The 23,773-nt window shown below is 38.7% G+C and overlaps 2 protein-coding genes across 2 annotated transcripts; one reads left to right on the top strand and one right to left on the bottom strand.

Moving 5' to 3' along the window:
- Positions 1-328: 328 nt before the first annotated feature.
- Positions 329-22,321, bottom strand: LOC131969889 (uncharacterized). The gene is made up of 23 exons (XM_059331116.1): positions 22,070-22,321; positions 21,150-21,974; positions 20,794-21,021; positions 20,578-20,701; positions 19,471-20,379; positions 14,753-14,794; positions 11,723-11,948; positions 11,239-11,572; positions 10,675-10,962; positions 9,535-10,086; positions 9,195-9,416; positions 8,304-8,427; positions 7,736-8,208; positions 7,240-7,649; positions 5,785-5,792; positions 5,263-5,485; positions 4,764-5,097; positions 4,079-4,366; positions 2,892-3,443; positions 2,552-2,773; positions 1,414-1,537; positions 840-1,312; positions 329-748 (listed from the first exon to the last, which is right to left on the bottom strand). Exons 1-23 carry the CDS (start codon positions 22,319-22,321, stop codon positions 329-331), a joined length of 7,653 nt encoding a protein of 2,550 aa, XP_059187099.1.
- Positions 14,650-18,733, top strand: LOC131970091 (extracellular calcium-sensing receptor-like). The gene is made up of 8 exons (XM_059331363.1): positions 14,650-14,958; positions 15,432-15,719; positions 16,121-16,351; positions 16,457-16,672; positions 16,791-17,000; positions 17,408-17,531; positions 17,630-18,102; positions 18,198-18,733. Exons 1-8 carry the CDS (start codon positions 14,650-14,652, stop codon positions 18,615-18,617), a joined length of 2,271 nt encoding a protein of 756 aa, XP_059187346.1. The 3' UTR covers positions 18,618-18,733.
- Positions 22,322-23,773: the final 1,452 nt, after the last annotated feature.

Below are 23,773 nucleotides of genomic sequence, written 5' to 3'. Positions count from 1 at the left end.
AGAGGTATTACCCCAAAAATACTGGCTAAAACAGCACCAGCTGCTGACGGTCCTGGAAGCTTGACGGGGAAATAGCAGTAACAAATGGGGCGGAGCTTTTGCGAACGGTCAATCATTCAATGGTGGCGGGTTAATTTTCCATGAGCTTTGAGGTAAATGCTGATATAATTTTAAAGAAATTGCTTTCTAATTATCACCTAATTATCATGAAATGTGGGTTTAATTTCAAGGCATAAATCTTTAATAGGTCACATAACAAAACAGATACAATGAATTTAATTTTATTACACAGATTTATTTTGCAACATGTGTAATGTTCTGCCATTTTTTATCTTTGCATCATGTTTTTCTTGCAGTTTTTTTCCGGTTTCACAATTATGATGTAGCACTTTGGAACAAAAATACAAAAAAGGAGACCAAAAGCTGAGGCTAAAATAGCAAAAATATGGACAGCCACTGTGTATTTCCCTGCTGTGCTCACATATACCGGAATAAAAGTGACCCATACTGCAAAGAATATCAGCATGCTGAAGGTGATGAACTTTGCCTCATTAAAATTATCAGGCAGCTTCCGAGCCAAAAATGCCATTAAAAAGCACATGCAGGCCAAGATGCCAATGTATCCAAGAACACACCAGAAACCAGCTTCTGAACCAGTAACACATTCAATGATGATGGTGGAACTGTAATCTGTGTTGTTGTTGGCATGAGGTGGACTGGTGAGCAACCACACAACACAGATTATCACCTGAGAGAAGGAAAATATAGGAAGTTAATTTTCATTCAACATTGTTAAAAAAACATTCATAGAGTTTAACTTGAAAATGAAAATGTTTCACCTGAACAACTGTTCCAAAAAGTACACTGGCTCTCTGCTGGTTGGATCCAAACCACTTCATGACACGACTTCCTGGCAGAGTGGACCTGAAAGCCATTAGGACCACAGCTGTCTTGGCCAGGAGGCATGAAATGCAGAGGGCAAAACTGATCCCAAATGCCGGATACCTGATACGGCAAAGCCAGTCTGAAGGCTCACCAATGAACAACAGGCCAACAAGGAAACAGACCGCCAGAAACACTAAAAGAAGGAAGCTCAGTTCCATGTTGTTGGCCCGAACCAGTGGCGTGTCTTTGTGTGTGAAGAATACAACGAGGATGGAGAGGGAAATACACGCTCCGAGGACAGATACAACACACAAAACAATACCCATTATCTCATGGTAAGACAGGAACTCTATAGTCTTTGGGATGCAGAGATCTCTGGCTTTATTGGGCCATGTGTCCTCTGAGCAGCGTGAGCAGTCTAAAGAATCTGGAGACATGGAGAGAAGATACATTTTTTTTAGCGAAGCCATGCAAACAGGACAGTTTAAATAACAGGAGAAAGGATGATAAAAGCTGAACCAAACACACCAGTTGTATTACTAACTTCTCCCTCAGCACAGGGGACACAGTCAAAACAGCAGATAGGTTCTCCCTTTCTCCTGGTGACACGGGAACCTGGAGGACAACTGTCGCTGCATACGGACCGGGAAGCCTGAGAGGCAAAGTTCAGCCACTCAGAAAGACACTGATTTCTGTCAATATTCACCAGCGCCTCTGCTTTGCAAAACTGATCTCAACTTTTACCCATTCACAAGTGGAGCTATTGACATGGTAATTATACTTAACCACAGTGGCCCTGAGAGGTAAACACACCACAAATTTAGAAAACAAATCCACATCCAAAGCAATAAAATCCAAGAAAATTAAGAAGACATCACCAATTTGACAGCACATCTTCAACATTAGAATAAAATGCTGCCCATTAGCTTGCAAATTCAAATAATTTGACAAAATATACACAATCAATTGTGAAAGAGAATTACATTATATTAGCCATAATACAAAACAAATTTAAATTACTATAAACTGGACAACCAAGTTTAAATACCAGTAGATTTTACTCACTTTGCATAATTTGTTTGAGGTACAAGTCAGTAATTGTTGCCTATTTTGTCATTGCAGAAAGGGTCAGTATACATTTTACAACTTTTACATTTTTAAACTTTTTCTAAACTTTTTAAAGTTATTTTTCTAATCAGTGTGATGGTTTTAATATGCAAGATGATAACAAGCAAAGTTATAAACAGCAGATATATGCAATATTGTCTAAATTTTGCCTTTACCATGATTAAATTAAAAACCAAAAAACAACTTTTTAGCTGATTTTCAACACCACTGACAGGACACCAAATTCAATAACTTCAAAAACCAAAACACATTGCATCAACAGGTGTTTTCCAGTCTTACGATGTTTTCTTAAATTGCTGTGTGTTGAACTCTCAGGGCCACAATCACTATTGGAATATTGATGGGGTATATGTTTACAACATTCACATGCAATTGATGTCATCTTGAAAAGGTTATGTTTCAGAGTGACATTTTCTTCTGTTTAACAATAAAGTATATTGCACACTAAAAAGAACAAAATAGTAAATGTGTTAATCAACAGTTGATACAACAGCCTAAGAGGTGAACATGGTCTCAAGCCTGTTTGCAGAGAACACACCTGTTTCCCAACAGGCCACTGAATCACTGAGTCATTTATGACCAGGCTGCGTCCAGAAGGAGAAGAGGCGTCATAGGAACCCACTTTTACCAAATGTAGTGAGCCGTCAGGCATCCTTTGCCAGTTCATAAGATCATAATAAGCAATGGGGTCACCGTTTTTATCAAAGCTGATTCTCTCTCCAAGTGCAGAAAAATTAACACCCTTCATGTAGTGGACTAGCTGACAGAGGAAGGGAAAACATTATCAAAACACAAAAAACAATGCACTTTATTTATTTCCCATTGCTCTAGGAATGTTTACTTAGAAAAATAATAATTTAAGCTACAATTAGCCTCACCTGCCAAGGTTTAACATTCTTTGGGTCTGCACAGCTGCCGTTCAGGAAAGGCCCCTGTCCGACTACACAGTTACTCATATCTTGCAAGGCGTGGGCCACCACATACACAGCCTTGTAAACATTATAGGACACTCGTAACTGTGTCACATCAAAATAAGGAGAGTAGACATCATTTAAGTCCTCCGTCCCTTTACATGGCAATCTGTCCTGGTAGTTGTCGCCCCTGTGTGAGTGGCTGTTCACTGACCCGTTCAGTCGGCAGTTGAACAACTCTTCCCAAAATTCTGCGAAGAAAGCTATTTTGTGAATGTTGTATGGTCTGAGACCAGCCAGGTGTTCTTTCAGCCCTGGAATCACATCAGCTCTCTGGATGGCAAATCCTAGTGTTCCAGCCAGCAGATCTCCAAACTTTTCCCAGAGTGATTTGGCACTGGCCCAAGCCTCACTGGCGATCCACTGCAGGCCGGTTATATTCCGACGTCTGACCTCTCTCAGGATGCTCTTCATCACAGATTCACTACAAAAGTTAATGATGACCTTTGAGGATGCCATCTAAACAGTAAAAATATAGGTACAGTTAATATTTAAACATTTTTCACAACTTGATTTACAATCTAAGTACCTATGATGATAAAATATATATAAATGATAATACTTTACAAGACACTGTACATTACAATCTGATATATTTGCATGAAAGGCTCGCAATTAAGTTGCAAAACTGTTTGTGGTCATTTTCAGGACAATTTGTAGTGTTTCAATGCTGAATATACTTCAATACTTCACAACTGAACATCAATTAAACCTTTTTAGAATATTTGAGTGTGTTATTTTAACTTTACTGGAAATATATATGTTTTTGTGTGTTTGTGTGTGGCAAGGGTGAATGCAGGATTCATGCTATAAATGAAATAACCTATAACTATTAGGAATATACAAATATTCAAAAATTTGGTCACAATTCTAATTCTTATGTTGGACTTATGAAAGACATTAAAAGCACTTTAATTCATGTGTTAATTTCAAGTGTAATAAACAGTAAATACAGTATGGCACAACTACAAATATACCCATTGCCCTTGACATCACAATACAACAAAAACATTATGATATTCAAAAAGGTATTCATATTGCAGGAGCTAATGTTAGTTAGTTTTTATGAAAATAATTGACCCATAGGTAGATACCTGGATAACATCAAGAAGCTCATTTACAGCCTGTTTACTCAGGGCTACAGGGTAGAGGTGAGTGAATGCAGCACAAACACCGTACTGCACTGACTCCTGCAGGAAGAGCTGGACGGCAAAGCGACCATAATCGGATTCCAAACCAATGACTCCTACCCAAGTCCAGCCAAAATAACTAACCAGCTGAGCCAGAGCTCTGATCTGAAAGGCGTCACTGGGCATGGTGCGCATGAATGTGGGGAACTCCTTTTGGTTACTCAGACAGCTGCAGGATGCAAAATAACTCACCTGGAATTATACAGAGCAATAATTAACCTTCTGCACACTTTGGCTCATTGAAAAGGCTGTTAAACAAGCATCAAATTTCACCAAACAATACCACTGTTATTACGTGCACTCAGTGGTGCAGAGTTTCCCCTGCAAATAGGGACTAAAAATTTGTTCGATTTGTTGTACTGTGGGCATAATACTGGATTAGGATTAAGTGTTTCTCAATTGTTTGAAGAATCCCATTAAAAAAAAGAAAGAAAAATTTATCATTTTAGAAAACAATTGGATATGTGAATAATGTCTGACTTAGCTTTCACATGAATTATACTTACTAAAGAAACCTTAAAAGGCTGCCTATAGATTATGACACATTATTAAAATCATGACAAAAAAGTACACTGTCTGGCAATCTCACCAGGGGGATGTGGAAAGAACCCAGGCTCCTTAGCAAAGCCATAGACACCCCTGAAGCAGCAGCTCCTATGATTACAGGGGACACAGTGTTTTGTATGGCAGCACAGCCTAAATTATAACTATTGTTTTTCTCCTGATTGTTCTCAACACTGGTGCCTATCTTGGGCTGTCCGTTCACCAACAGCAATGCTGCTCTCAGGGAAACAGGTATGTCATAACTGCTATCACGGATGTGGAAACCCAGCTTGAGATGTGGCAGCAGATCACTGCGCTGGTTGATCTCTTTAATTGCAAAAGTCATAGTCTGCATCCAGCGCAAGGCATGAGAGTTGAAACTGTAAAAAAAAAGAAGAAAGTTCTTACCTCAACACAAATATACACATATATACATATACATATGAAATATTTAAATGTCCTAAATGCGAATCTGTAAGAATGCAATCTACTGTGTACTCCACAAGTAAAATACTATCAAATACATTCAAATATTCACTTACTACGTAAACATATAAGGCGCTGGTTTTGTTTTGTATGTTAGGAGAGAAGACACAGGGCTGTAGTGTAGAGGGAATAACCCCCCTATAACTACATCTCCATCTTCATATAGATTGTTTTTCTCCTCTTCCCCCAAGAAAACACAATTATCCAGAGCAGCAGATGAGCCAGGTTTGGCCCCAAAGAGAGAGAGGAACAAAATAAGCTTTGCAGCTTGTATTGCCATGGCTGGTCCAGGTTGGAAAGAAAGCTCCAGATATCCTAAATATTTTATAATTGCTAAAATTCAATAGTACTATAATTGCCCATGCATACATACACTGGATTGTGATATTTCAAGGTGCAGCTGGTTTTTATAGTATAGTAAGCTCACACACATCTAAGGGCATTCATTGGCTGTGACATCATTATCCTGTATCCAAACAGATGCACATTAGTTGTGCAAGTGCAAGCTAGCAGGATGTTTGGGATGTGGCAACAGAAAAACTGGAGAAGATAGGAGCAAGCAGCAACATTTTGGATCTCACTGGCTGATCTATGGGTAAAGCGAGTCCCATTGCCTCAGATTCTTAGATCCTTGATCCAGGAATGCCCAGTTCTGGCGGGAAGGTTCAATCACCAGCTTGCCCCCTGTGGCTGAAGATAATTTCAAAGACAACTAAAACCAAGCAGCTCGACCTGCATTCCAAAGTACATGGGGTCCCAATTTATGGGACTTGCAACAGGCCAAGAATTACTGAAACATGTCAAAGTAAATGAATGTTGGATTTAATAGCAAGCATTATATATACAGTATATACATAATAAGTGTAGGGGCCATGGTAGATAGATAGAATGAACTGCCCAGAAATTACCAATGGAATTAACTGATAAATTAACTCTGTCAACTGTGGACCCTTTTTCTTTTCATTAGCTCGCAAGATTACACATTGAGAGAAATTCTGCGACTGAAGGGGGGATGTATAGGGGTCACAGGTATGCCACAAGTGGGATATTTTTTAATTTGTATATAGGAACTGAATTTAATGAAAGATGTGCCACCAATTCTCATCGCAGCCATTAATATCCCCTCTAAAATGGAGCTTTTTTTGTTTTTTAAAATAAATATCTTTTTGGAATACACACGCTGTCCTTTTTAATGTTGCACATGTATGAGTGAGATGCCAACCTCTTCTATGAAACAAACTCAGAAACCCTTCAACCTTTGCTTAATGTCAATATGGTAATTTTATTAAAAAGATTTAGTTAATTATTATTCAGAGTTCCAAATTAGTAGTTTAGAAACATTATGAGACTGATTACTTAACTTGTTGAGTCGTGTTTAGAAATTATAAATCCTTGATAAGCAAGCAATGACTTAGTCTTTTGAAATTGGAAATCAGTAACTTGATTATTGATAAGAAAGCTGCATTTGTAATTACCAAGTTAAGGTGGCTTAAACTAAAACATGGCATTTACGAATATGTGTAGGGGCATGGTAGATATATAGAATGAACCGGCCAGACATTACTAACTTAATGAACTGCCAAATGAACTCTGTCATGGACCCTTTTTGTTTTTATTAGCTCACTCAATTACACATCTAACCCTGAAGGGGGGATATATGTAGGGGCCACAAGTGGACTTTTTGCAGGCCAGTCCATCTTTTTCAATTAGCTATGCATCACTGTGGCCAAAAGTCAAAAGACCATCACATCTTTCACCAAGGCAACTGAAATGGCCTCAATGTATGATTATTAAAAGACCCAAAACACCAGATAACCCCAAAACAACATCACTGCTGATGTTCATCATGCAATGTATGTATCAATGCATCAGCTAGAATTGCAGCAAAACTATTTCAGAAAAGGTTTGCTTTATATATTTATGACATACATCTTTAAAAGTCCACATAACAACACATATGAAGTTAATTGAAATTGCTCCCTATGACATATATATATTTTGCAACATGTGTAATGTTCTACCATTTTCATCTTTGCATCATGTTTTTCTTGCTGTTTTTTTCTGGTTTCACAATTATGATGTAGCACTTTGGAACAAAAATACAGAAAAGGAGACCAAATGCTGAGGCTAAAATAGCAAAAATATGGACAGCCACTGTGTATTTCCCTGCTGTGCTCACATACACTGGAATAAAAGTGACCCATACTGCAAAGAATATCAGCATGCTGAAGGTGATGAACTTTGCCTCATTAAAATTATCAGGCAACTTCCGAGCCAAAAATGCCATTAAGAAGCACATGCAGGCCAAGATGCCGATGTATCCAAGAACACACCAGAAACCAGCTTCTGAACCAGTAACACATTCAATGATGATGGCGGAACTGTAATCTGTGTTGTTGTTGGCATGAGGTGGACTGGTGAGCAACCACACAACACAGATTATCACCTGACAGAAGAAAAATACAGGAAGTGAATTTCCATTCAACGTCGTTAAAAAACATTTATAGAATTGACTTAAGGAAAATGTTTCACCTGAACAGCTGTTCCAAAAAGTACACTGGCTCTCTGCTGGTTGGGTCCAAACCACTTCATGACACGACTTCCTGGCAGAGTGGACCTGAAAGCCATTAGGACCACAGCTGTCTTGGCCAGGAGGCATGAAATGCAGAGGGCAAAACTGATCCCAAATGCTGGATACCTGATACGGCAAAGCCAGTCTGAAGGCTCACCAATGAACAACAGGCCAACAAGGAAACAGACCGCCAGAAACACCAAAAGAAGGAAGCTCAGTTCCATGTTGTTGGCCCGAACCAGTGGTGTGTCTTTGTGTGTGAAGAATATTACTAGGATGGAGAGGGAAATACACGCTCCGAGGACAGATACAACACACAAAACAATACCCATTGTCTCATGGTAAGACAGGAACTCTATAGTCTTTGGGATGCAGAGATCTCTGTCTTTATTGGGCCATGTGTCCTCTGAGCAGCGTGAGCAATCTAAAGAATCTGGAGACATGCAGAGAAGAGACATTTTTGGTTTAGAGAAGCCACACAAGCAGTTTATAAAACAAGGAGAATGGCTGATAATCGATAAAACACACCAGTTGTATTACTAACTTCTCCCTCAGCACAGGGGACACAGTCAAAACAGCAGATAGGTTCTCCCTTTCTCCTGGTGACACGGGAACCTGGAGGACAACTGTCGCTGCATACAGACCGGGAAGCCTGAGAGGCAAAGTTCAGCCACTCAGAAAGACACTGATTTCAATCAATATTCACCAGCGCCTCTGCTTTGTTATGCAAAATTGGTCTCTCTTAATATCTAAGATACTGTCTTAAAACTACATTTAGGAAATTCAGTATGACATATTAAAGCCGTGTATCTAAATTATCCCAACTATTATCCAATCACAAATGGAGCTATTGACATGGGAATTATACTTAACCACAGTGGCCCTGAGAGGTCAACGCACCACAAATTAAGAAAACACATCCAGAACAATAAAATACAAGGAAAATAAAAAGACTTCACCAATTTGACAGCACATCTGCACCATTAGAAAAAATGCTGCAAATAAATAAAAAAAACACAACGAAATGCAGGTGTTAGCATTTTGCCTATTAGCCAAATAATGTGACAAAACATACACTATCAATTGTGAAACAAATGCCAAAAACACATGACAAAAAACACATCTCTCTGTATTCCAGTCTGTGCTCAAATTAGTGACGATGTTTTCTTAATTTGCTGTGTGTTTAGCTCTCAGGACCACAATCACGATTGGGTTATTGATGGGGTTTATATTACAACATCTGCATACACAATTGATGTCAGTTTTAATAGGTTATGTATTCAGAGTGACATTTTCTTCTGTTTAACAATAAAGTATATTGCACACTAAAAAGAACAAAATAGAGGGTGTGTTGATCAACAGTTCGTACAACAGCCTAAGAGGTGAACATGGTCTCAAGCCTGTTTGCAGAGAACACACCTCCTTCCCAACAGGCCACTGAATCACTGAGTCATTTATGACCAGGCTGCGTCCAGAAGGAGAAGAGGCGTCATAGAAACCCACTTTTACCAAATGTAGTGAGCCGTCAGGCATCCTTTGCCAGTTCATGAGGTCATAATAAGCAATGGGGTCACCGTTTTGATCAAAGCTGACTCTCTCTCCAAGTGCAGAAAAATTAGCACCCTTCATGTAGTGGACTAGCTGACAGAGGAAGGGAAAACATTATCAAAACACAAAAAATGGTGCACTTGTATTATTTCCCATTATTTAGTGAATGTTTACTTAGGAAAATAATTATTTAAGCTACATTAAGTCTCACCTGCCAAGGTTTAACATTCTTTGGGTCTGCACAGCTGCCGTTCAGGAAAGGCCCCTGTCCAACTACACAGTTACTCATATCTTGCAAGGCGTGGGCCACCACATACACAGCTTTGTAAACGTTATAGGACACTCGTAACTGTGTCACATCAAAATAAGGAGAGTAGACATCATTTAAGTCCTCCGTCCCTTTACATGGCAATCTGTCCAGGTAGTTGTCGCCCCTGTGAGAGTGGCTGTTCACTGACCCGTTCAGTCGGCAGTTAAACAACTCTTCCCAAAATTCTGCCAAGAAAGCTGTTTTGTGAATGTTGTATGGTCTGAGACCAGCCAGGTGTTCTTTCAGCCCTGGAATCACATCAGCTCTCTGGATGGCAAATCCTAGTGTTCCAGCCAGCAGATCTCCAAACTTTTCCCAGAGTGATATAGCACTGGCCCAAGCCTCACTGGCGATCCACTGCAGGCCGGTGATATTCCGACGTCTGACCTCTCTCAGGATGCTCTTCATCTCGGATTCACTACAAAAGTTAATGATGACTTTTGAGGATGACATCTAAATAGTAAAAATATAGGTACAGTTAATATTTAAACATTTTTATTTTAATGATTCACAATCTAAGTACTTATAACAATATAGATTATAATACTTTAAAACACTAATGGATACAAGGGGCACAAAAACAAATAAATAAAACACCAGCAACAAAATTTAATCTCACGTATTTTGATGAGGCTCGAAATTAACGTGCAAAAATGATTCTGGAGACTTCTTCAGAGATCTATACAAGACAAATACTATAAATTAAATAACCTATAACTCTGAGTTAGTATAGAAATAGTTTTGAATACTTACAAAAGACAGAAAGAGCAATTTAATTAATGAATGCATTTCAAGTTCGATATACACTAAATACAGTATGGCACCGTAAAAAATACACCCATTATCCTTGACTATTGACTATTACAATACAACCTCAAACTATGGCCTCAAATGACTATAGTGTTATATTGACCCCTTTTTGAAACAATGTTAACAAAGGTTGAAAATGATAAGATTCAAAAAGGTATACATATTGCAGGAGTGCATGTCATTTTGTCGACTACCTGTATGTATGTAAAAGTTACTTTGACCCATAGGTACCTGAATAACATCAAGCAGCTCATCTAGAGCCTGCTGACTCAGGACTACAGGGTAGAGGTGAGTGTAGGCAGCACACACACCGTACTGCACGGACTCCTGCAGGAAGAGCTGGATGGCAAAGCGAGCATAATCAGATTCAACGCCAATGACTCCAACCCAAGTCCAGCCAAAATAACTAACCAGCTGAGCCAGTGCTCTGATCTGAAAGGCGTCACTGGGCATGGTGCGCATAAATGTGGGGAACTCCTTTTGGTTACTCAGACAGCTGCAGGATGCAAAATAGCTCACCTGGAATTATACAGAGCAATAATTAACCTTCTGCACACTTTGGCTCACTGAACAGGCTGTTAAACAAGCATCAAATTTCACCAAACAATACCACCGTCATTACAAGCACTCAATGGTGCATGTAATGCCGTTTTCCCTCTGCACAATTGGATATGTGAAAAAATGTCTCACTTAGCTTTCACAGCAACAAAGAAAAAAGAAGACTGCTTATAGATGGCAAAAACACATTATTAATATTATGACAACAAAAAAGCACAGACCGAAAGGCAATCTCACCAGGGGGATGTTGAAAGAACCCAGACTTCTTAGCAGAGCCATAGACACACCTGAGGCAGCAGCTCCTATGATTACAGGGGACACAGTCCTTTTTATGGCAGCACAACTCAACTTATAACTATTGTTTCTTTCGCGACTGTTTTCAGCATTGGTGTTTATGTCAGGCTGTCCGTTCACCAACAGCAAAGCTGCTCTCAGAGAAACAGGTATGTCATCACAGTTGTCACGGATGTGGAAACCCAGCTTCAGATGTGGCAGCAGATCACTGCGCTGGTTGATTTCTGTGATTGCAAAAGTCATAGTCTGCATCCAGCGCAAGGCACGAGAGTTGAAACTGTAAAAGAAAAAAATGTCTTCCCTCAGCACAAATATACACATATATACATGTACTTAAATGTCCTAAACACAAAGTTATAATAATGCACTCTACTATGTACTCCACAGGCCAAATACTATCAAATACATTCAAATATTCACTCACTACTTATACATATAAGGCGCTGGTTTTGTTTTGTATGTTGGGAGAGAAGACACAGGGCTGTAGTGTAGAGGGAATAAGCCCCCTATAACTACATCTCCATCTTCATAAAGACTGTTTTTCTCCTCTTCCCCCAAGAAAACACAATTATCCAGAGCAGCAGATGAGCCAGGTTTGCCATTAAAAAAGAGAGACAGGAACAAAATAAGCTTTGCAGCTGATATTGCCATGGCTGGTCCAGGTTAGAATAAAAGCTCCAGCTCAGAAATCTTAAATATTTCATAAATGCTAAAACTCAATAGTACTGTAGTTGCCAAGTTATACACATACAATGGGTTATGGTACGGGTGATTTATATACTGTATTTAGCACACACAAATCTAAGGGGACAACCCACATTGGCTGTGACATCGTTATCCTGGGGTGGGGTGAATATAGAGGTGCATCTCAATAAATTAGAATATCATTGAAAAGTTTATTTATGTCAGTAATTCAATTCAAAAAGTGGAAGTAACAAATTGTATAGATCCAATACACAAAGAATGAAACATATCCTGCCTAATTTATTTAATTTCTTCTAATTATAATGATCAGATTATGGTTTATATTAAATGAAGACCTAAAATTCAGTCCAAAATTCATAAATTGATTTTTCCATTACATTCTAATGTATTGAGATGCACCTATACAGTGACCGAAATGAAAAAAAAAAAGATCTTTCCAATCAGCTCTTCAGTTTCTGCAAAACTGATTGCTCTACAAATACTTTTCTAAACTGGTTGTTTTTTGTTCATTTTGTTTTATCAGTCAGTATTCAATTTGTATCCATACAGGTGCACATTAGATCGGGAAGAACAAGATAGCAAAATGTTTGGGATGTGGCAACAGAAAGCCTGTCAAGTAAGCAAATGTTTTATTTAATTGCAAGCTTTTTAGAAAATGTTGTGGCAATTTATTAGCACATTCGTATTCCATACACCACACAATTCCGAATGGCTCTTTTACAGTACAACAAAGTCCCATACACCGCTCGACTTATATCTGTTGTATTTCCAAACATTGATTCTTCAGCAAGACTCAATGCAGCCCTATCTTCCTCCCCTATACATCACATCAGGACAGAGCCCACTGGTCTACATGTTCCCCTCTCTCATGGTGTTATCAGAGTTAAGTTCACAGAGTGAGTTCCCACAATGCCTTGCGTCTTGAATATCAAGTAGGTCGCCGCCTACTTCATGTCCCACCATGCAGGAAACACCAAATTTCCTTCACAAAAACTAGATAGAATTGGAAATTGGTGAATCAACCAATTGCAAAGAAAGTCAACAGTGTAGCCCTACTGCCCTTTTTCTAGTTCCTAATAAGATGCAGATACTGGCCTGAACTTCACCCACAAAAGTTTTAAGGTTTATTATTTTTTCTCAGGAGTGTGTGGACCACCTTGAATTCAGGAACCTGGTATCCATCTCGATGAATGGGCCTAATGTGAACTTCAACTTTTAACTTACTGTTTTTGCACCATTGGTTTTGGCCTTCGTGCCCTATGTTTTGACTGCGATGCCCCAATATATTTTGCATTTGTGGCCTTGCCAACTTAATTCCAGGCCTGGTATTGTAAAGAAATTCTTGTCCTTTGAAAGATATTATGGGAGTTTTTCCTTTATATTGATGCTTAATATATTTTGCATGTATAACCATCTTAAAGTGAGTTGTAACACTTTATTTCTGCCTAATTTCTGCAGAGTAGACCGCTAAATAAAAGTGAGTTGTTGCACCTTAATTTCCAAATAATTTCTGCCTAACTACTGTAGGCCAGTAGATAGTAGTAGTTTAAATATATCCATTCTCATAATTTCTGTATCATTTCAGATCGGTTCAAGAAAATTTTTAACAAATTTTCTAAATTTCGTGTTTTAGTTTAAGCCACCATAAAAGCTAATTACAAATATAACTGTGGCATGCCCCTCTTCAGCCACAGAGGGCCAGCTGGTGATTGAACCTTTCCCCAGCAGGGAACGGGGGTTTCCTGGACCAAGAATCAGAGAATCTGAGGCAATTGGACTCGCCTTTCCATAGATCAGCCAATGACATCCAAAATGTTCCTGTTTCCTCCTATCTTGTCCAGGTTTTCTGTTGCCACATCTAAAACTTCCTGGTTGCGTGCAATTGACCAACTAATGCACCTGTATGGATACAACTTGAATACTGACTGAGAAAAACAAATTGAACAAAAACAGACAATTTAGTAAATGATGTGTCATTTGGAGAGCAATCAGTTTTTGCATAAACTGAAGAGCTGACTATGAGGATTATTTTTTTTCATTTTAGTTACTGTATATTCACCCCACCCCAAGATAATGATGTCACAGCCAATGAATCGAGGTGGTCCCCTTAGATTTGTATGTACTAACTACAGTATATAAATCAACTTCAACCTGAAATATCCTAATCCATTGTATGTGTATGAGTGGGCAACATTACTATTGAGTTTTAGCAATTATAAAATATTTAAGATTTCTGAGCCGAAGCTTGGACCAGCCATGGCAATATCAACTGCAAAGCTTATTTTGTTCCTCTCTGTCTTTTGGATCAAACCTGACTCATCTGCTGCTCTGGATAATTGTGTTTTCTTGGGCGAAAAGGAGAAAAACAATCTGTATGAAGATGGAGATGTAGTTATAGGGGGCTTATTCCCTCTTCACTACAGCCCTGTGTCTTCTCTCCCAACATACAAAACAAAACCAGCGCCTTATATGTATAAGTAGTGAGTGAATATTTGAATGCATTTGATATTATTTGGCTTGTGCAGTAGACAGTAGACTGTATATTATTAGAATTGCATATTTTTGATATACTATTATATTTGTGCTGAGTGATGAACTGCTTTTTAAAAAAAATGTATTTACAGTTTCAGCTCTCGTGCCTTGCGCTGGATGCAGACTATGACTTTTGCAATCACAGAAATCAACCAGCGCAGTGATCTGCTGCCACATCTCAAGCTGGGTTTCCACATCCGTGACAGCTGTGATGACATACCTGTTTCTCTGAGAGCAGCATTGCTGTTGGTGAACGGACAGCCTGAGATAGGCACCAGTGTTGAGAACAATCAGGAGAAAAACAATAGTTATAATTTAGGCTGTGCAGCCATACAAAGCACTGTGTCCCCTGTAATCATAGGAGATGCTGCTTCAGGCGTGTCTATGGCTCTGCTAAGAAGCCTGGGTTCTTTCCACATCCCCCTGGTGAGTGTCTTGTGGTGTCTGACAATCTACACTTTTCTTGTCGTAATGTTAATAATGCATTTTTGCCATACAGTTTTATACAGTTTCATATTGTTGCTGTCTTGTGAAAACTTTTCACCGAAATGTCACAAGCCTATATTTTATTGATCTATTGACAGATTTATCTTGAGAAACTAGGGACATTCTCAAACCCGAGAGAAATACTGAATCCTAATCATAATCCCAAATATCAAAATTATATTCTCAGAAATGTCTTAAAATTTTCCACTGTCCATATTTTGGAACAAGTGTCAACTCATCTCCCATTTTTACACTTGAGTGGCTTAATCGCTTTGTGCTGGAAAAAAAAGCTCTGCACCACTGAGTGCACGTAATGACGGTGGTATTGTTTGGTGAAATTGGATGCTTGTTTAACAGCCTTTTCAGTGAGCCAAAGTGTGCAGAAGGTTAATTATTGCTCTGTATAATTCCAGGTGAGCTATTTTGCATCCTGCAGCTGTCTGAGTAACCAAAAGGAGTTCCCCACATTCATGCGCAGCATGCCCAGTGACGCCTTCCAGATCAGAGCTCTGGCCCGGCTGGTTAGTTATTTTGGCTGGACTTGGGTTGGAGTCATTGGTGTTGAATCTGATTATGCTCGCTTTGCCATCCAGCTCTTCCTGCAGGAGTCGGTGCAGTACGGTGTGTGTGCTGCCTACACTCACTTTTACCCTGTAGTCCTGAGTCAGCAGGCCCTAGATGAGCTTCTTGATGTTATTCAGGTACCTACCTGTGGGTCAATGCTAATTTTTTATACATTCAGACAAAAACAGACAAAATAGAGCATGGTGAAGCATTTCAAGCTGATATATTGGGCCGTATTGTCATGTCCTGTCTCCCTGTTATTTAATAATTCATTAATTGTATTTGTTTTTTGCATATTTTATTTGGGCTTTTTCATATGCATATTCTATATGAATTCTATCATAAAAAATCCATCTGTTCAGGAGTGCACGAAATGAATTCTAGAATCTATACTATTATACATGCTCAAATGTCAAGCATATTCATATAAAGTTAAGGAGGTCCAACAGACCATCACTTAAATAAAGTCATTCTAATCTTTAAATTTCATATTTTCACTTGAAGATTAAGTGTTTCTTTATATTTATTTTGACTGCAGATGTCATCTTCAAAGGTCATAATTAACTTCTCTGGTGAGTCAGAGATGAAAGGCATTCTCAGACAGGTCAGACGTCGGAATATAACCGGCCTGCAGTGGATCGCCAGTGAGGCTTGGGCCACTGCCAAATCACTCTGGGAAACGTTTGGAGATCTGCTGGCTGGAACACTAGGATTTGCCATCCAGAGAGCTGATGTGATTCCAGGGCTGAAAGAACACCTGGCTGGTCTCATACCATACAATATTCACAAATCAGCTTTCTTGGCAGAATTTTGGGAAGAGTTGTTTAACTGCCGACTGAACGGGTCAGTGAACAGCCACTCTCACAGGGGCGACAACTACCAGGACAGATTGCCATGTAAAGGGACGGAGGACTTAAATGATGTCTACTCTTCCTATTCTGATGTGACACAGTTACGAGTGTCCTATAACGTTTACAAGGCTGTGTATGTGGTGGCCCACGCCTTGCAAGATATGAGTAACTGTGTAGTTGGACAGGGGCCTTTCCTGAACGGCAGCTGTGCAGACCCAAAGAATGTTAAACCTTGGCAGGTGAGGCTAAATGTAACTGAAATAATTTTATTCTCAGTAAACAGTCGCAAAAATAATTGGAAAGAAGTCAAGTGCACCATTTTTTGTGTTTTGATAATGTTTTTCCTTCCTCTGTCAGCTAGTCCACTACATGAAGGGTGCTAATTTTTCTGCACTTGGAGAGAGAGTCAGCTTTGATCAAAACGGTGACCCCATTGCTTATTATGACCTCATGAACTGGCAAAGGATGCCTGACGGCTCACTACATTTGGTAAAAGTGGGTTTCTATGACGCCTCTTCTCCTTCTGGACGCAGCCTGGTCATAAATGACTCAGTGATTCAGTGGCCTGTTGGGAAGGAGGTGTGTTCTCTGCAAACAGGCTTGAGACCATGTTCACCTCTTAGGCTGTTGTATGCATTACTAATCAACACATCAGCCAATTTGTTCATATTAGTATGCAATATACTTTATTGTTAACACACAGAAGAAATTTTAACCTTCCTAACCTATTGAGACTGACATCAATTGCATGTGAATTTTGCAAACATAAAGCCCATCAGTAACCCAAGATTGACTGGATAGCTGTCAAGTATAATTATCATGTTATTGTAAATTTAATTTGTGTAGCTGATTTGATTTCACTTTTTGAAGTGTCAGTGTCTTAAATATGCAGGGACCAGTTTTGCAAAGCAGAGACGCTGGTGAATATTGATTGAAATCAGTGTCTTTCTGAGTGGCTGAACTTTGCCTCTCAGGCTTCCCGGTCTGTATGCAGCGACAGTTGTCCTCAAGGTTCCCGTGTCACCAGGAGAAAGGGAGAACCTATCTGCTGTTTTGACTGTGTCCCCTGTGCTGAGGGAGAAGTTAGTAATACAACTGGTGTGTTTTGTTCAGCATTTATCATCCTTTCTCCTGTTTTATAAACTGCTTGTGTGGCATCTCAAAACCAAATATTTCTCTTCTCTCCATGTCTCCAGATTCTTTAGACTGCTCTCGCTGCTCAGAGGACACATGGCCCAATAAAGCCAGAGATCTCTGCATCCCAAAGACTATAGAGTTCCTGTCTTACCATGAGTTAATGGGAATTGTTTTGTGTGTTGTATCTGTCCTCGGAGCGTGTATTTCCCTCTCCATCCTAGTAATATTCTTCACACACAAAGACACACCACTGGTTCGGGCCAACAACATGGAACTGAGCTTCCTTCTTTTAGTGTTTCTGGCGGTCTGTTTCCTTGTTGGCCTGTTGTTTATTGGTGAGCCTTCAGACTGGCTTTGCCGTATCAGGTATCCGGCATTTGGGATCAGTTTTGCCCTCTGCATTTCATGCCTCCTGGCCAAGACAGCTGTGGTCCTAATGGCTTTCAGGTCCACTCTGCCAGGAAGTCGTGTCATGAAGTGGTTTGGACCCAACCAGCAGAGAGCCAGTGTACTTTTTGGAACAGCTGTTCAGGTGAAACATTTTTAATAAGTCAACTCTATGAATGTTTTTTTTTCTTCCACTTTTTGGAATGAAAATCAACTTCCTGTATTTTTTCCTTCTCTCAGGTGATAATCTGTGTTGTGTGGTTGCTCACCAGTCCACCTCATGCCAACAACAACACAGATTACAGTTCCACCATCATCATTGAATGTGTTACTGGTTCAGAAGCTGGTTTCTGGTGTGTTCTTGGATACATCGGCATCTTGGCCTGCATGTGCTTCTTAATGGCATTTTTGGCTCGGAAGCTGCCTGATAATTTTAATGAGGCAAAGTTCATCACCTTCAGCATGCTGATATTCTTTGCAGTATGGGTCACTTTTATTCCAGTATATGTGAGCACAGCAGGGAAATACACAGTGGCTGTCCATATTTTTGCTATTTTAGCCTCAGCTTTTGGTCTCCTTTTTTGTATTTTTGTTCCAAAGTGCTATATCATAATTGTGAAACCAGAAAAAAACAGCAAGAAAAACATGATGCAAAGATGAAAATGGCAGGATATCTCATGCTGCTCTTGCTGAAAGATTTGCATTTATATTACAAACATTTCAGTGACATGTACTGTATATCTCTGTGTTGCTTGAAAATACAATAAAGCAAACCTGTTTCTGAAATACTTTTGACCCACTGTCTTTCTTTATCGATGCAACTACTGGCAGTATGAAACTTATAAATTGTTTAAACTATACATATATACATATCCATGGTTTTCAGTTGAAATTTATATTGTACATTGTTTGTCTTCCAGAGATAAGCATACCCAAAACTTTATTTTTAATAAAATATTCAATAAAGTGGAACATCTCATCAATGGTTAAAACTTTTTGTTTTTCATATTATTTTTTAATGTATGTTTAATGCATTGTTCATTTTAATGTAACCCTTATTATTATATTAGAGTTAATTCATGTCTTAAAATAAAAAGACAGAGTCAGAGTTCATTCGTTGATTTATTTGTGTTTTTATTATGATGATCAGAATAGAGACAATAGAGAAAGCCTAAACAATGTTAAAAGAGATTCAGGTGAACATAAAAACTGAGTTTTGATTGGCAAATTTTTACTGAATTATGAATTATCAATATTTGCATGTTAAATGCATGTGTGCATTTCATAATGAAAGTGTAAGAAATGATCAATGTATTCAGTATTTCTGTAAATATTTACACCTTAGTTGTACACAGTACTTACATACACAGTGAAAATCCTCTGTTAAATGATGAATGATATACAATATTGCATATTGCATACATTTGGATTCACTCACATTTTAATTTTACATTACACTGTATAATTGGTAGAAGTAACAATGGCATTTTCTTTAAAAAATTAAGAAATCATATTTTCGGTTTCAGAGTTTTTGGCATGACATGTTTTTTGGTATTTTTCTCTGGCTTGATTAATATTATGTAACATTTTGGAGCAAAAATGCTGATTAATAAGCCTAATGCTGAAGATAAAATTGCAAATATTTCCACAGCTACGGTGAACTTCCCAGGAGAGCTGACGTACGCTGGGAAAAAGGTGATCCAGACTGCACAGAATATCAGCATGCTGAATGTGATACATTTGGCTTCATTAAAGTTATCAGGCAACTTTCTTGCTAGAAATGCCAGAACTAAACATATTATTGCGAGGATCCCTATGTACCCCAGCACCACATAGAACGCAGCCTCAGAGCCTGTGTTACATTCTAAAACAATCTTCTTATTACTGTATCTGAAAACCATGTCTGGGAATGGTGGGCTTAACTTCAGCCACAACACACATATCACTATCTGAATCAAAGTGCAGGAGCAAACTATGATCCTTTGCTGTACAGGACCAAACTTTCCTGCAAATTTGTTGCCAGGAACTGTGGCTTTGAATGCTGTAACAACAACAATAGTTTTGCCCAAGACACAGGAAATACAAAATGCAAATGTCACACCAAACGCTGTGTGGCGCAGCATGCATGTCCAGACTGTGGGTTTGCCCATGAAAGTGAGGGGACACAGAAAACACAAAAAAAGAGAAAATAGCAGGAAGCAGCTCAGCTCGGAGTTGCTGGCCTTTACCACAGGAGTCTCTATGTAGCGGATAAAGACCATCATTGTGGCAAGTGAGAGGGAGGCCCCTAGCAGGGACACAACTGTGATAGCTATTCCCATCGGCTCGTGATATGTCAGGAACTCAATTGTTTTAGGTATGCACTCATCTTTCTTGTTATTGGACCAGTATTCCTGTGGACAGGGGGTGCAGTCAGCTGCACCTATTGAACATGCAGAAAAAAAAGTTCTGTGTCTGGATGTTAAATTTGCAGAAGATTTAATAATATTTATTTAATAATAATATTTAAGTTTGAAAGCAATCCAAGTCCTGCATTACCATGTCAGCATTTATATTACAGTAATCACCTGCTTCCACATAATCATTATGTGCATGTTTGTTAAGTATAAGCATTTAATACCTGTTGAATTGGCTATAGTTCCATCAGCACATGGGATACAGTCAAAACAGCAGGTGGGTTTTCCCTTTATTTGAGCTTTCCTGGTTCCTATTGGACAAACATTAGAGCAAACCGCTGTCGGAACCTGAGTAAAATAAAATAAAAAAGTTTAAACAATGTAACAATAGTGCAGCCATATATCGATCTTATTTTCCAACATGTACACAAAGTCTTTACAATTACCGTTTTCCCTGTTCTCCACATGATTTCTTCCTCCTTGATGCTGAGTTTATAATCACCATTAGCAGCAGAGGCAAAATGACCCAGTGATACATGTTGCACCTGGCCATCTATTAGCTGCCAGTTAATAATATCATAAGAAGCAGGAGGGTCACCATTGTCATCAAAAAACACATTATCCCCAAACTGATTGCTAAAATTCACCCTTTGTAAGTGATCAGTGACCTAAAAAAAAGCAACACATTATATATATATTATTTTTCTCTGTGTTCATATTGATAAGATACATTCAATACAGATATATTCAATGCTTATTTGCAGGTGCGATTGCAGATTTATTTGCTATTTCTCACCTCTTTTGGTTGAATTTCTGATATATTCAAACATGGTTTCACTGTTTTTTCTCCAACTGGTTGGCAGAATACCAGCTGATGTAGGGCATGTGCAATGGCATAAACTGCTTTGTACACATTATAAGACACCCTGAGCTGTGTGACATTGAAGAACACATCCTGGGAATGCATTAATGTCTCATCACCTTTGCATATTGTATTTGTTGACTCAGTGTCTGTGTGTTCCCCAGTTAACACAGGTCGACAGCCGACCATAATTTCCCAGAAATCCCTCACAAAGGCTGCACTCGGATCTGTATAAGGGTTAATGCCTGTAAGAAATGGTTTTAGATTGGGAATAGCCATCTTTTGCACGACAAATCCTAAGGCTCCACCAAAAGCTTGGTAAATTTCAGGTGTTGAGGGTCGACTTGCTGTTATCCAGGCCTCGCTTGCAATCCACTGAATTCCTGTAATGTTCTGTTTCACAACCTCTTTCATCAAAGGGTAAAAGTCACCCTCTGGAACAAAAGCAAGAATGACTTTGACAGTTGACTGCTTGATCATTTCCACAACATCCAGAATTTTATCCATAGTGTACGTACGTAGAATTGTCCCGACAAATGCAATACAAACCCCAAGCTTTTTAACCTCCTCACTAAAAGCCAGGATCCCATTTCGCCCGTAATCATTGTCTGACTGTAAGGCCCCAATCCACTGCCAGCCAAAACGTTTGACCAGGGCTGCCAAAGCTTTTGCCTGGAAGTAGTCGCTGGGGATTGTTCGAAAAAATGTAGGATATTTAGTTCTGTCACTCAGACAGGCACATGTTGAGAAATAACTTACCTATAAAAAGAACGGCAAAAGCGTTTACATTACGTTAGCGTTAACATTATATCACACAATATTAATGCAATGAAACATCTTGTGTAATCTCTTACTATTGGCACTTGAAATGGCCCAAGGGTCCCAGCCACAGCTAAAGATTGAGATGATCCTGACTCTGCTATGAGAGCAGATATAGCTGGAGGACAAGGGGAAGTCAGCCCTATCTCTTCTGGTCCACTAGCCAGTGTGAGTGCAGCACGTAAAGTATTTGTAGGAGATGCACAAGAGTTAAGAATCCTATAGCCGAGAGATATGTTTGGCAGGAGAGCAGGATCTTTGTTGATTTCTTCAATTGCAAATATCATCACTTGGGTCCACCGAAAAGCTCGCAGGTCAAATCTAAAAAAGTTTTGGTGATTGACATAGGTAGCAAAATGACATGTACATATAATATAATTAGTAGAGGACCAGACGTATTAAAACTTACCCTGCACACTTTGCTCCAGGTGGCTCACTCTCAAATGTCGAAGTGTTACTTATCTCTTTGTTGAAAACTGGGAAAATCCCCCCAATCATTATGTCTCCATGCTTAAACAGACTAGGCATGTTGAACTGACTGAAGCGTTCACAGCCAGGAACTCTGTTCAGATAAAAAACACACAGAGAGAAGAACATAGCTCTCTGCAGCTCCTGCATGTTTGCTTGGCAGCTTTTGACAGAGATAAGGTCACAGCTCTTATAACAACTGTACCAGATGCGGGTCGATTTATTTCCCACAGGGCACAGCAATCTTAGACACATACCTTGGAAACATTATACATACTAAACACACAGTCTACACATACTATGCATACTATACACATATTTTTTTTTACACATACTAAATTATTGGAATTATTCAACTTTTCAATGGCATTCTTTCTAATTAGACCCATTTCCACCTTTCCAACTATTCTCTTTAGTTCACTGTTATGCATTTAGATCCGCAATACAATTTAGCTTCAGCTTTTTATCTTTCAGCATTCACCGCATATTCTGCAGGAAATGCATTTTCTAGTTTATGTTACTCTACTAGTGCAAAGGATCATCTAGTAGGAGTTTCCATAAATAAAGGTAATTTAAGCAAAATCTAGCTGCATTTACAGACACTTTCTGAAAACGCTGCTCTATGTGCCTGTGCCTGAATTAATTAATGCTAGTGAAATGTAAAGACGTAAAGTGGGATCAAGTAAGGGTCATTATTTTTTATTTAGCTTGTCTGAAGTTTGCGAATGAGTAAAAAAGTTGTAGAAAATGTGTTGTAAATGTATAAAAATAAATGTGTACACATTATCTTCATGTGTAAACATTTTTTTGTACCGACTGCAGAAATGTTTTTGTTAATGCGGGAAAGGGTTTTGCGCACAGAAATATAATTTGCACAGCTGTTGAAATATCTTGTGGATTTATTATAAAAATGTATGCAGGAATATTATATACAGTGAGGTTTCACAAAATCTAAAACACGGATACACAAATTTCCTGTGTCTGGATATAAAACAGGTTCATCCTTTTGTTGTCCTAAGTACAATTAACACAGTGACATCTGCTGGGAAACAGTTGATCCTACATTTATGAAAGGATTACTGTAAAACAGACACCTTGTGTATCAGTGATTAAAAATGAAATTAATTTATATATATATAAATCAATTTCATTTTTTGATATATATATATATTTGTTTTGTTTATATTGGTGTTTCCAAGTAATATTATTTTAATAATATATATTAATGATCAAATAAAAAATGAAAAAAAGACTTGAGTCAGTTTATTCAA

Source organism: Centropristis striata, chromosome 4, assembly GCF_030273125.1.
Source record: "Centropristis striata isolate RG_2023a ecotype Rhode Island chromosome 4, C.striata_1.0, whole genome shotgun sequence".
In the NCBI taxonomy this organism is placed as follows: domain Eukaryota; kingdom Metazoa; phylum Chordata; class Actinopteri; order Perciformes; family Serranidae; genus Centropristis; species Centropristis striata.
Note: the sequence above shows the minus strand (reverse complement) of the source record. Positions and strands in the feature narration are given on the sequence as shown.